Source organism: Mustela nigripes, chromosome 6 (genome assembly GCF_022355385.1).
Source record: "Mustela nigripes isolate SB6536 chromosome 6, MUSNIG.SB6536, whole genome shotgun sequence".
NCBI lineage: Eukaryota > Metazoa > Chordata > Mammalia > Carnivora > Mustelidae > Mustela > Mustela nigripes.
This window is the reverse complement of record NC_081562.1, coordinates 23,787,867-23,802,162: the sequence shown is the minus strand read 5'-3', so window position 1 is coordinate 23,802,162 and position 14,296 is coordinate 23,787,867. Positions and strand designations below refer to the sequence as shown.

Here is a 14,296-nt window from a genome sequence, read left to right as displayed (position 1 = left end):
CTGCTTCCCTCTCCATGCCTACTTGTGATCTCTGCCTCTGTCAAATAAATAAAATCTTTAAAAAATAAAAATAAAAAAAAAAATAAGGTCTCTTATGTTTAGTGTTTCCTGAGCTGTGGGCTGATTCTAGATTCAAGAATCAAGATACTCTGTGAAAATGCAAGAGTAGGTTTTACTAAGGGGCAATATAAGGGCAAGTAAGCCATGATGGGAGGCCAAGACTTGCTGGTGTTCCCTAAGCTTCCTCTGTCAGCTCTGTTCTATGGAGGAGAACACCGCTCTTGTTGAGTTCCTTTTGAAGCTTTTTGAACTCCTTTCAAGCTGTTGGATGCATGTGGAAGATGATGGGAGGTGAATCTGAGTCTTAGAGTGTTTGTAGCATTTAATTCCACAAATGTTTACAGAGTGCTCGCTAAGTGTTGGATGGGACTTGAAAGTCAGCTCTGGGCTCTGTTAAAGTAAGGTAACTTTTTTTCTTTCTTTAATAGCAAAAGCAAACATGTGTCAGTTTAAATTCCACATCTATGTATTTGGTAAGTGGAGGCCTGAATCACACTGTTAACATTTGGGATTTAAAATCAAAAAGAGTTCATCGATCTCTTAAGGTAAGCAACTTACTTTAAAAAAAAAAAAATCCTTGTAGTAATGAGTATCTTATGATGTTTAGAGTATTTGCCAAACTTTTTTAATTTTGAGCTTTTATGATAAAATAAGATGCTTCAGAATTGAAGTGAGATTTGTTAGGGAAAATAAAGATGATATTTAAGTCAAAAAATTTTTTTGGTATGTCACTAATGCATACTGTTGGTGTTTAAAACTTTTCCTCTGTTCTTTTCACTTAGTTCTGCTCTTTTTTCAGTGAACCACTTCCTTAATTTTTTCTAAAGTATGAGTTGTCATCAGAAATCTTTTTTTAAGTCTCTTTGAAAAAATGAGGGTGGTTTTGGGATGGCTGTAATCAACTTACTAATCAAAGTTGGGGGTTTGACTTCTTAGTTCTCTAATGTATATGGTTGTGGCTATTTGTGTTATGTTGTGTGTGTGTGTTTTCATCTTGGTAATGAACTATTTTATAAAATTATTATTTACAATTAGTGTTTCTTTAAATAATTAGCTCTCTGTAGTTTTAGAAAATAAAAATATTCATCACATGAAAGCTTCTGGGTTATGATGATTTTTTTGGAATTCTCCTTTTCACTATAATGTACTTCAAATATTTGGAAATTCACCTTTAAACTTAATTTTCATTTTCATATGCCTTTAAAAAACTTTTAATATGAAAAATTCTAGCCATATTAGTATACATATTCATCTGACTTTGATCATCAACTCATGGCCAATATTATTTTATATGTGCTCTTATCTATTCTATAATAAGATTACTATATAGGCTCACTGTCAGATTATTTTAAAGCAAATGCTAGACACATTATCATTTTGTTAATGTCAGATGTCATTGGGTTAATTCTTACTGAGGAAATTATATGTAGAAGAATGATTTTGTTTTAAACAGAAATATAATCCTGTAATTATTGCATAAAATATTACCTTTGGAAGTTCATTATTTTAGATATGAGCTAAACTTTGGAAAGCCTTATGGAAAATTGAAGTGTTGCCAATAATAAGAATCATTAACTCTTATTGAGTTATTTGATATGCCAGCCACTGTGCCTAACGTACGTTTATTCTTTGTGTCACAAGAATTCTGCAAAGCAGGTAGTACTATTTCTGTGAACCCGTGGAAAACACCGGCTCAAAAATATTAAAGAGCTTGTTCAGAATCAAACAGCTAGTAATGACAAAGATGAGTTACAAACTCAGATATTATCCATTGTTTAATTTTTTTAATTATAAAATTGAATTAAAGCTATTCAGAGGGATATACCTACTATGAAAGAGATTATTTTACAGAATTGAGAAGAGATTTGAAGGCTGTGGCCACTTCTGTCACATACTCTCATTTATTTTAGGAGCATCACTTACCCTAACTCTATGGCGTGGCATAATCCCACTTATTTTTCTATCCTCAGTTTTCCCAGTTACTTCAGATAGTTGTGTCTCTTCTCATTGTTTGCAACTCTTAGAGTACTTCATTTCTTTATTCATTCAGTTACCAAGTATTTGACTGAGTAATTGCGATAGTGGGAAATCTAATCTTCACCTTTGGGTCTCTTCTCTGTGGTGCTCTCCCTGGAAACACAATTTCTGGCACTTGGTAGGTGCTTACTCAATATTTGCTGAATGACTTGTTTTCCATAGTTAAAATAAGGAAGATACCCGCTTCATTATAAAGTCATAGAAATTGTATTGGAACTCATGTTCATAATTTTCCAAATGGGACCTTTGTACTAAATAATCTGCTTTTTTCCTTCTCATCAGACAATTTTTCCTCAGGATAGCAATTTTTTTTTTTTAAAGAGAGTATAATAAAGTTTAAAGATGCCTGTAGACATGCTCAAAGGACCATTTGAAAACATTGGATTTTAAGTAGAATATTATAGCTACTTTTCTTGATATTAATTAATCTAATTATTAGATACAAAAGTTAGTTTATTTGTATTATTAAGATACAACAACAAACTGTTAAAAACTACACTTCTAACCCTGATCACTTTTCTATGCTTCTGCTAGATATCTCTAATTTGATGTTGGAAAATACAGTGCTTGTGAATCCCATTTGTTTAAAACCAGTTTTGTTTCCTCAAAGTGGATTCCTCTTTGGATTTGGAGACAGCCTTGTATAGAGAGGAAAATAGGCTTTGGGCTTTGACCTGGATTTGAATCTTGGATCTGCCACTTAGTAGTTATGTGAGCTGGCACAGATTTCTTAACCTTGTAGTGAACTTGTCCATGAAATGAGAAAAGTGAGCTTGCCTCCCAGGATTCTTCTAAAGTTGAATAAGAATTCATAATGTTCCCAGCAAATGAAAATAACTGCTGTTGTGTCTCAGCTATGCCTTGCTTATTCTGGCTTTGGAGCTTTTGTTTTTGCTCTCTTCCATTTCGTGTGTCTGGTTTCTTTCCCCCTCCCCTGCTTATCATTTATTTTTTCTTTACTGTTGAACTAGAGCTTTATGTCTTCCCCACAGCTGCTTCTGTGAGTTCAGGTCACAGTCATGCCTCTTTCTCGTTCCTAGGACACTTTGCCTCTACTACTCATCTAGCATTCCTTCTGCCATTTTCAGGTTAATTTAAATGTCCTATCTTTTCACTGAACCGTGATTCTCTCAAGGCCAGGGATTCTCATAATAGTCAACTTGGAATAAATGTTACTTGTCAGTTAAAGGTAGACATAATGCGGTCTAGAAAATTACCTTTCCCTTTTGTCTTTTGTTTCTAAGTGCCTGCTCATTATTACAGTTACGAAAACTAAATCTCTGTTTCCCGAGAAGACTTGGTGTTGATCAAATAGTTTCCTACTCATTTAAGTAATTTTTTTTAGGTTATTTGAGGAAGATGTTAAAGTAGATATTAAATTTACAAATACATGATATTTACAAAAAGTGTAACTTAGAAAAACATGAAAATGTGCAGTGTGAAGGTTATATGGCAGTGTACTTACTTTCATTTCTTTCTTTTAGGATCATAAAGATGAAGTAACTTGTGTCACATATAATTGGAATGATTGCTACATTGCTTCTGGATCTCTCAGTGGTGAAATTATTTTGCACAGTGTAACCACTAATTTATCTGGTACTCCTTTTGGCCATGGCAGTAACCAGGTACAGTTTATATTTATTCAAATCAGAGTTGATGAGGTAGATTTTGAATTATCTTACATAAGATAGTGATTTTAAGTTTTCAAAATTAAGTATTTTAAATTTGCATTTAGCTTGCTTAAAAAACTTAGAGCTAGCTGTTTTTTAATGGTATTGTTTAAAAATATTCAAATAACAAGGTAATTCATACTAGATCATGTTGCCTACATGAGTTCAGTTATGCCATTGAATATGCTCCTAGAATATAATTGTATATGACAAAATTTAAATAGCTTTTGGGTAGGTTAAATCTGAAATATAGATATTAATCTTTATAACATCACAGTTATCGTAGCTCAGATTATGTCAGCTATAAGACAGATACTTCTGTTCATAAATGCTTTTTGGTGGATGTACGGTTGAGTGTATTTAGGCACATGGTTAATTGAGCTTTGATTTTTGTGTAAATATGTGATAGCGAAAGTCCCAAAGCTTATTTATGGACTTTCGGGTTAATACAGGAGTAGTGAGGGAAGCTTTATGAAGGAAAATTAGTCAAGTAATTTTCGTTCCTTATGTAATATTCATCTGTAAAATTTGTAAAAGAATTCAGTTAATTGAAATCTAAGAAATCTAAGTCTTGGCTAGCTTTCTGTGATATTCTCCATGGAGATTTCCAATGAGGTGCAATGTCTTTTAATTCTTACTTTTTATTATAATCGTTTTGGCCTTAACTATTATTGGATAAAATACAGGAGCTCTTGACTTTTGAAAAGCAGTTTTTGAAATCATGATTTGAATAGTATATATTTAGTGTTTGAGGAAATTTTAATGGATATTAAAAACAGAAAAAAGTCTTTTCAAGTTTCTTATGTATTAGATAAACATAAAAATGGTATTATAGATGACTGATATGAAACAATGTTACAGTGATTCAGAGCAGTTAGAACTACTTGGGAGTACAATAGGGAAGAGTGAAGGAGGGAGGATTTCATCTGGGTCTAATACTTAAAAAAATTTCTAGTTTGTTTTACTATAGTATAAATTGGCGACTTTGCTAATTACTTGATCCTAATTAATATTAGGTTTAGCTCTTTACATTCCCACTTTATAGGTGGAACCATGTCTTGTTTCTTGGTCCTCAACCATTATCCAGCTTTGTACTTTATATGCAAAAGATACTTAATAAATATTTGAGTGGATTCAGAGATAACAGAGATCTTAATAGGCTAATACAGAACTTTGGGAGATGGATATTTTGTATGTAGGAAATCTAAAGAACTAAGGAAGGCACATAGGTTTCTATATAGAGCCAATGTGAAAAAGGATTGGAAAGATAAGTATGAGCCTAGTGTTAATGTGGAACTTTGAATGCCAGACCAAAGATTCAGCTTATATTTTGGAAGGCATTTGAGAAGTTAATCAGAGTTTTTGATTATTTGAATGTCAGAATCCTAGAAACCTGAACTGAAAGAAAGTCTTTACAGGTAATTCCACTTTCTGCATTTTATGCATGTGGATAAGTGATTTGCCACAGAGAACATATTGTCATAAAAGCAAGAAGTAATATTTTGTTTTTGTCATTCCTTTTTTGGTTATTTGATATTGAGACATAAAGCCTAAGCATTGGAACTATAGTGAAAAAAATCTAATCTAGTGTTCACATGTCTTGCATTTTAAGGAAATTAATTTTCTTTCTTCCTTTCCAATTTTTTTTTTAAGATTTTTGATATATTAAAAGCATGACACATTTAGATTAAAAGTTCTGAGCTGACTTTTTAGTAACATAAAAGTTAGGTCAGATACCTACCATGTATACTCTTATATTTCAGTTTTTATTGTATCTTGCTAGAGAGTTTTTCTTGTTTATTTGTTTTTTTGGTTTTTTGTTTTGTTTTTTGATTAAAACCAGACATGAAGCAGGGTGCCTGGGTGGCTCAGAGGGTTAAAGCCTCTGCCTTCAGCTCAGTCATGATCCCAGAGTCCTGGGATCGAGCCCTGCATTGGGCTCTATGCTTAGCGGGGAGCCTGCTTCCCCCCCTCTCTCTACATGCCTCTCTGCCTATTTGTGATCTCTGTCTATCAAATAAATAAACAAATCTTTAAAAAAAAAAAAAAAACAGATTTGAAGGAATAGTTCTGAAAACATTAAGTTTAGTTTTTGCTCTTGGCTTTATTATGTGCAGGGTATTTAAATTTCTAAAATTAAGATATGATTTAAATAATAAGGTGCCTACATCTTAAGTATATAGCTTGATGAATTTTTATATATGCATACACCTGTGTAACTACCAGAAGGTATAGAACATTTCTGGTTTAGGTATAGAAGGTATAGAACAAGATATAGTAAATTTCTGGCACACCTGGGGACTCCATCTTAACCCTTCCCAGACACTACCTCATATTTCTTAAAGGAATTGAATGTGTCTGGTTTCTCCTAGTCTTCACTATTTGCCTTGTTGCATGGAATAGTACCTCATACTGTTTTACTACTGTGTTGTTTTCCATAATATGAATATGTCACAGTTTGCTGATGGACATTTGCATTGTTTCTAGTTTTAGCTGTTAGAATACAGCTTCTGTGAATATTATTTGTGTGTGTCTTTTTGTGGAGACTCGGTTTCATTTGTCTTGAGCAAATACTCAGGAATGAACTTGCTTAGGCAGCGCCTAAGACCTGGTGTGGGTCTTAGCATAGGCTTTGTACTTTACTTTACTGGAAAGTGCCAAAAAGCTTTTTTTTTTTTTAAATTAAATTTATTTATTTTCATCATAACAGTATTCATTATTTTTTCACCACGCCCAGTGCTCCATGTAATCCGTGCCTTCTATAATACCCACCACCTGGTACCCCAACCTCCCACCCTGCCCCGCCACTTCAAACCTCTCAGATTGTTTTTCAGAGTCCATAGTCTCTCATGATTTACCTCCCCTTCCAATTTCCCCCAACTCCTTTCTCCTCTCTAACTCCCCATGTCCTCCATGCTATTTGTTATGCTCCACAAATAAGTGAAAGCATATAATTGACTCTCTCTGCTTGACTTATTTCACTCAGCATAATCTCTTCCAGTCCCATCCATGCTGCTACAAAAGTTGGGTATTCATCCTTTCTGATGGAGGCATAATACTCCATAGTGTATATGGACCACATCTTCCTTATCCATTCATCCGTTGAAGGGCATCTTGGTTCTTTCCATAGTTTGGCGACCGTGGCCATTGCTGCTATAAACATTGGGGTGAAGATGGCCCTTCTTTTCACGACATCTGTATCTTTGGGGTAAATACCCAGGAGTGCAATTGCAGAGTCATAGGGAAATTCTATTTTTAATTTCTTGAGGAATCTCCACACTGTTCTCCAAAGAGGCTGCACCAACCTGCATTCCCACCAAGAGTGTAAGAGGGTTCCCCTTTCTCCACATCCCCTCCAACACATGTTGTTTCCTGTCTTGTTAATTTTGGCCATTCTAACTGGTGTACGTTGATATCTCAATGTGGTTTTAATTTTAATCTCCCTGAGGGCTAGTGATGATGAACATTTTTTCATGTGTCTGATAGCCATTTGTATGTCTTGATTGGAGAAGTGTCTGTTCATATCTTCTGCCCATTTTTTGATATGATTGCCTGTTTTGTGTGTGTTGAGTTTGAGGAGTTCATTATAGATCCTGGATATCAACCTTTTGTCTGTACTGTCATTTGCAAATATCTTCTCCCATTCTGTGGGTTGCCTCTTTGTTTTGTTGACTGTTTCCTTTGCTGTGCAGAAGCTTTTGATTTTGATGAAGTCCCAAAAGTTAATTTTTGCTTTTGTTTCCTTTGCCTTTGGAGACATATCTTGAAAGAAGTTGCTGTGGCTGATATCGAAGAGATTACTGCCTATGTTCTCCTCTAGGATTCTGATGGATTCCTGTCTCACGTTGAGGTCTTTTATCCATTTTGAGTTTATCTTTGTGTATGGTGTAAGAGAATGGTCGAGTTTCATTCTTCTCCATATAGCTGTCCAGTTTTCCCAGCACCATTTATTGAAGAGACTGTCTTTTTTCCACTGTATATTTTTTCCTGTTTTGTTGAAGATTAATTGACCATAGAGTTGAGGGTCCATATCTGGGCTCTCTACTCTGTTCCACTGGTCTATGTGTCTGTTTTTATGCCAGTACCATGCTATCTTGGTGACCACAGTTTTGTAATAAAGCTTGAAATCAGGTAACGTGATGCCCCCAGTTTTATTTTTGTTTTTCAACATTTCCTTAGCAATTCGGGGTCTCTTCTGATTCCATACAAATTTCTGGATTATTTGCTCCAGCTCTTTGAAGAATACTGGTGTAATTTGATTGGAATGGCATTAAAAGTATAGATTGCTCTAGGCAGTATAGACATTTTAACAATGTTTATTCTTCTGATCCAAGAGCATGGAATGGTCTTCCATCTTTTTGTGTCTTCTTCAATTTCCTTCATGAGTGTTCTGTAGTTCGTCAAGTACAGATCCTTTACCTCTTCGGTTAGGTTTATTTCTAGGTATGTTTATGGTTCTTGGTGCTATAGTGAATGGAATCGATTCTCTCATTTCCCTTTCTGTATTTTCATTGTCAGTGTATAAGAGAGCAACCGATTTCTGCACATTGACTTTGTATCCTGCCACATTGCTGAATTGCTGTATGAATTCAAGTAGTTTGGGGTGGAGTCTTTGGGTTTTCCATATAAAGAATCATGTCATCTGCGAAGAGAGAGAGTTTGACTTCTTCATTGCCAATTTGGATACCTTTTATTTCTCTTTGTTGTCTGATTGCTGTTGCTAGGACTTCTAATACTATGTTGAACAAGAGTGGTGAAAGTGGGCATCCTTGTCTTGTTCCTGATCTCAACTGGAAGCTTGCAAGCTTTTTCCCATTGAGGATGATATTTGCTGTGGGTCTTTCATAGATAGATTTGATGAAGTTCCCTCTATCCCTATACTTTGAAGCGTTTTAATCAGGAACGGATGCTGGATTTTGTCAAATGCTTTTTCTGCATCAATTGAGAGGACCATGTGGTTCTTCTCTCTTCTCATATTAATTTGTTCTATCGCATTGATTGATTTGGGAATGTTGAACCATCCTTGTAGCCCAGGGATGAATCCCACCTGGTCATGGTGGATAATCTTTTTAATGTGCTGTTGGATCCTGTTTGCCAGGATCTTGTTGAGAAACTTAGCATCCATATTCATCAGTGATATTGATCTGAAATTCTCCTTTTTGGTAGGCTCTTTGCCTGGTTTGGGGATCAGGGTAATGTTGGCTTCATAGAAAGAGTCTGGAAGTTTTCCTTCTGCTTCAATTTTTTGAAACAGCTTCAGGAGAATAGGTGTTATTTCTTCTTTGAAAGTGTGGTAGAATTCCCCAGGGAATCCATCAGGTCCTGGGCTCTTGTTTTTTGGGAGGTTTTTGATCACTGCTTCAATCTTGTTACTAGATATCGGTCTATTCAGGTTGTCAATTTCTTCCTGGTTCAATTTTGGGAGCTTTCTAAAGTGCTTGTGACATTTTACACTTCTGCCAGCAATGTTGGTGAGATTCGGTTGCTCCACATTTTTTCTAATACCAACTATTGTTTATCTTATTAGTTATAACAATTTTGATGGTTGTGTTGGTATCTCATTGTGGTTTTAATGCGCATTTCTGCATGTTGGATGTGTTGGGTGTATTTTCATTTGCTTTCTTTTGTGAAGTGACTGTTCAAGTTTGTTCTTCCTTGTGTTTTGTTACATGTGGTTTTTTTCTGATAGATTTATAGTTTTATATTCCAGATGGAGTAATCTTTTGGATATGCATGCTACATATATCTTCTTTTAGTCTAGAGCTGGCCTTTTAACTCTAATGCCTCTTTAAAAAATGAACAGAAGTTCTTAAATTTAATGAAATCTAGTCTAGTATATCACTTTCACTTACAGATGCTGCTTTTTGTGTTCTCTTAAAAGAATGTTGCTTGCCCCAAGGTCTTAAAAATGGTGTCCTTTGTTTTCTTTTAGATAAAGCTTTATTGTTCCCTCTCTCTCTCTCTTTTTTTTTTTTTTGTTTGTTTTACTTTTAGATGAAGCTTTATTGTTTTACCTTTCCCACTTATGTCTATTATCATCCATTTAAAATAATTTTTGTGTATGGTGGGAGAGGTAGGATTCACCTTTCCATACAGGTGTATATTTATGTCAGCATTATTCATTGCAAAGAGCATCCTGTTGCCACTGGGGTGACTGTAGGTAGTGAGAGGGTTTGCATTCTGGGCAGAGGTTATCACCTTTGTAGAATCCTTACTACCATTTCCTGTATTTCAAGCACTGTGATTAATGCTTTATATTACATTTTCTCATTTAATGTTTGCTACTCACTTGTGAGATGTATGTTACAAACTTTTTTTCATTTTTTTATTTTCTCATTTTTCATTTTACAAGTAAGGACTTTTAGATTGCAGGACTTTTAACTGACTGTTTTGAAGTTCTGTTCTTTAAGAGTGGTAGCTCTGTTTTCTTTGGGATCTCTTTCTAGCTCAGAAGCAGCTGAATGTATAAAGATTTGAGAATCCAAAGCTTCTGGAAACTTTGCGGTAGTCTTTTGTCACTTTAAAGATATTTTAAAATTCTAGGTGATACATAGGTCACTGTATTGTTGGTTTTCAAAGGATTTTCATTGATTATTTGCATAGCAAAACTGAATTTACATTATCTTCTAGTTGAGGAAAACAGTAATGCTGTAGGCTTATCTCTTATGTTAGGTCACCTGAGATTTTCGTGTGTCTTCTGCCTCCTGCTACCACAAGTCAGCATCTCCATAGAATCTTCAGTATAGTTCTGTATTGCAGGTACACATTTATTTGGAGAGCTAGCTGTGTGAACCTGGACAAGTTATTTAACTCTCAGGCCTCCTTTTCTTTATCTGTTGAGTGAGAATGAGAATATACTTTCAGTAGAATTTTATATTTTCTTTGTTTTGAGGGCTAAATGAGATGCTGAGTGTGTTTAGCATTGTTCCTAACATTTGGTAGGGGATCAGCGAACGTCAGTGAGCATTTAATGAATAATCATATTAAATCATTAAAATAACTTTTATGATTTACTTTTCCAAACTGGTTTGAGTATCTTTAGGTTTAAATGTATTCCTTCCAAACGCCTGCTAATTTGCATGTTGTAACTTGACCTCAGTAATCATGTTTTGTGTATTTGACTTAGAAAAAGGAAAGCATTAAAGAAAGTGAGGAAATTGAACTGGAGTATTTTAATTTTTACCCCTTCCCATGAACAAATGTTTGTATGTGTTATGTGTATTATATTATTTCATTTCCCCCTGTACTTTTTACACAGAGTGCCGGGACTAGGAAATAGCATTTGGTCACTGTGTAACTATGCAGTTTCAGATTTTTTAGTGAAGAAAGTCAGGTTTTCATGATTCTGCATACTTATCTTTCCCTTTTACAAGCTTTGTAACTGAAATCTTTGGAGTGTTTTGTTTTCCCTACAAATGATTTTGATATGTGTATTTTACCTGTTGGTGACTAGATGCATAGATGCACAATCTTCTGAGCCACCCAGGCGTCCTCATGAACATAATTTTTTAATGGCTCCATAGTATCCCATTGTCCAAATGGCACAGTTTAAACATTCCTGTATTTTAGGTACTTTCCAAAGTTTTATAATCATAATGAGCATGAGCATGAGCAATGAGCAATGAGTACCTATATTAATATTGTTTCCAGAGTATGCGTTTTCTGCTTTTTGACTTTTTCTCTGACATAAATTCTCTTTTGGTGTAATTCAGTAGCAGGCTCACATTTTTTTCTCCTTGAACTATCATTTTTGGTCTCAAACGTTATTAATAACTTAAGTACTTTTTTCCTTAGAGGTCACTTGTTTCTTTTTTCTTAGATGTCCAAAGGAGACCAATAGATAGATAGATATTTGTTTAAAGTCCAGTAATTTTGTTACTTGATTTTGGTTGATCTGTCTTCTATTCATAGGGACATGGTGTACTCATTTACTATGTAGTTTCAGATCTTTTCTTTCAGGGAAGTTTTCTTGAATTACTGCTCTTAGTATTTGTTATTTTCTGTATTTTTTTTTTTCTTTATTAGATCGTCTAATCTTCACTGATTTATTACTTTCCAATCATTTTAACTTTTTTCCTTATTTTTAATTTTCAAAAATTCCTTCCTTTTTTCCTATCTCTAAGGTGCTATCTGTTGTGTTTATTCATTCTTATATTCCTTTTAAATTAGCCTTTATTTTTGAAGAGACTTTTGAAATTTCGAATTCTTTGCTAAGTTCTAACACCTCATTTCTAGGTTTTCTAATTCTGATTTACATTGTTTTTTAATGTCTTGTATCATTTTATTTTTTTGCTGGTCATCTCCTGAAAGTGCCTTTCTTCTTGTTTTCATAATAACTTCATGTGGGCTTTATCTGTGGAGTTAGTCACCCTGAACTTCTACACAGAGATGGGGTTTAGGGTATCTTTTTTAGCTTTATAAGCTCCCTCCTGTTTTTGGTTAGTTTTGTTTGTTTTAATGATGATGTGTTTTCTGAGATTGCCTAGCTTTATTGCACTGACTGACTTGTATGTCTCCTTCAGCTCTTTTGACTCCATCCTGTTCAGGTTTACGTCCACTCCTATTATGACACTCCTAATAGTGTCTCCTTAGTGTGGTGCCCTGACCTAGGAGGAAGGCATCTCAGCTGATCAGTTTAGGGAGTTCATTGCAGATAAACTTCTCTAGCTCTTCATACTTTTCTGTAGACCTTTGGATAGTCCCAGCGGTCCAGCAGATATTCCTGGTTTCAGCTGAGCTTGTCAAATTGGCCACTATGCTTTTTTTTTTAAATACCTATTGGCTATTTGGGGCTTTCCTATTCTCAGAGATGTCTCATATTTCCCGTTATTGCCTTCTGCCTCCTTTTGCATAGATACTAATACTAGGAAGGGTTTGTGGCTGCTAATTGTTTGACCTGTTAGCATGTATTTTGGGGCTTGTGGGGATCCCTGATTGTTTAGTTTTGTTGTAAATGTTCATGGGATTTTACTTTTGCTGTCTGTGTAAAACACACACACACACACACACACACACACACCCTCAGTTATTTAAACTCACTGCACCAGGGATCCCCAAGGACAGGCTTAATGATTCATTAGGCGTTCTCACAGAACTCAACATATAATCATACATATGTCCATGATTTGTTACAATGAAAGGGTACAAAGTAGGATCAGTACAGAGAAGACGTGCATGGGGTGAAGTCCTGAGGAAACAAGGTGTAAGCTTCGAAGCAACCTCTTTCAGTGGAGAGTATGTATTTAATTTCGCCAGCATCAAATTGTGACATGTATGTAGTGCTATCCACCAGGGAAGCTCCTTAGACGTTCATTGCCCAGAGTTTTTAACGGAGGCTAGTTACCTAGGCATCCTCTATGTAGCATATATTGAAATTTCTAACTTCCAGAAGGAAAGCAGCTGTTCAGCCATGGTCCAGTCATAAACCATATCTTACATGCTAATAGTTTCGGTACAGTGAGCCACTTTTATCAGTCAGTGAGTCGCTCTTATCAGTTAGGGCAGTGGAAAACCTCCACAAATCCCAGACACCAGCCAAGGGCCAGCCTTGAGATATAGGACTTTCTAAGGATAGGCAGTTCAGGCCTACTTGTTAAGTCTTTTCTTCATGTGCGTGCACGTGTGTGTGCACACACACATATACATGGGGGAATTCAGAGAGATTCAGAAGCCTGCCGCTTGTAACAGCTAACTTCTCAGTCTTTGAGTTGAAAGGATTTTAAGCAAAAAAAATATGTTCAGATTTCTAGTTTTGAAGAGGTTATTGCCGCAGCAGTGTGAGGGATGGATAGTAAGCCACTGAGAATGAAGTGGGCAGTATCTCCAGTGATATTTGATTAGTGCTTGAGACAAGACCCTGGGACTTAAGAAGAGGGAGGGGATGGAGTTGAAGGAATACTGTGTATTTTTATATGTTTGTATGTGTTTATATATATATATGTATAGTATCTGTTGTATACATATATTTGTATGTATAGTGTCTAGTATATATGTATATCTACATATATATGTATTTAAGTACACACATTACAGATTATAAAGCTATAATATATATTAGAGATTATAAAGCTGTAATAATATATGAATATATATTCTTATCTCTATGAAGGTAAGGCTTTTCTAAGTATAAGAACAAAGTTATAAGTTAGGGGGACGTATTTGATAAACTTACATGCATAAAAACTTAAAAGCTGAAAAAAAGGCACTATTTTAAAAAAATTAACAAAATTGAAAGAAAAATGGCAAAATATTTATACTTATGAGAGCTTTAATGTCCTTATTATAGTAAGATCAGTTGCAAATTGGGATTTTAAAAAATCTTAATAGCCCAGTAGAAAATAAGCAAAGTAGATTAATGTGCAATTCACAAAAGAAGGAAGACAGTTGGTCACTTAGCATTTTTCAACCAAGAACCTTTAAAGCATGGACAATAGTGAAATACAAATTCTTTCATAAATTAGCAGTTTTTAAAAGTGATAGTAGTTAGAGTCTTGGAAATTGGAAATAACCTAAAGGTACAACATTGGATT

At 34.8% G+C, this 14,296-nt stretch overlaps 1 protein-coding gene across 3 annotated transcripts in view; it reads left to right on the top strand.

Annotated features, from left to right (window-relative positions):
• NEDD1 (NEDD1 gamma-tubulin ring complex targeting factor) overlaps positions 1-14,296 on the top strand; it is a 50,051-nt gene that overhangs the window by 9,047 nt on the left and 26,708 nt on the right. For all 3 annotated transcript variants that reach the window (XM_059402308.1, XM_059402306.1, XM_059402307.1), the window contains 2 exons: positions 489-605; positions 3,582-3,722. In XM_059402308.1, coding sequence (XP_059258291.1) covers positions 489-605; positions 3,582-3,722 — 258 coding nt within the window. The remainder of the gene's footprint in view (positions 1-488; positions 606-3,581; positions 3,723-14,296) is intronic.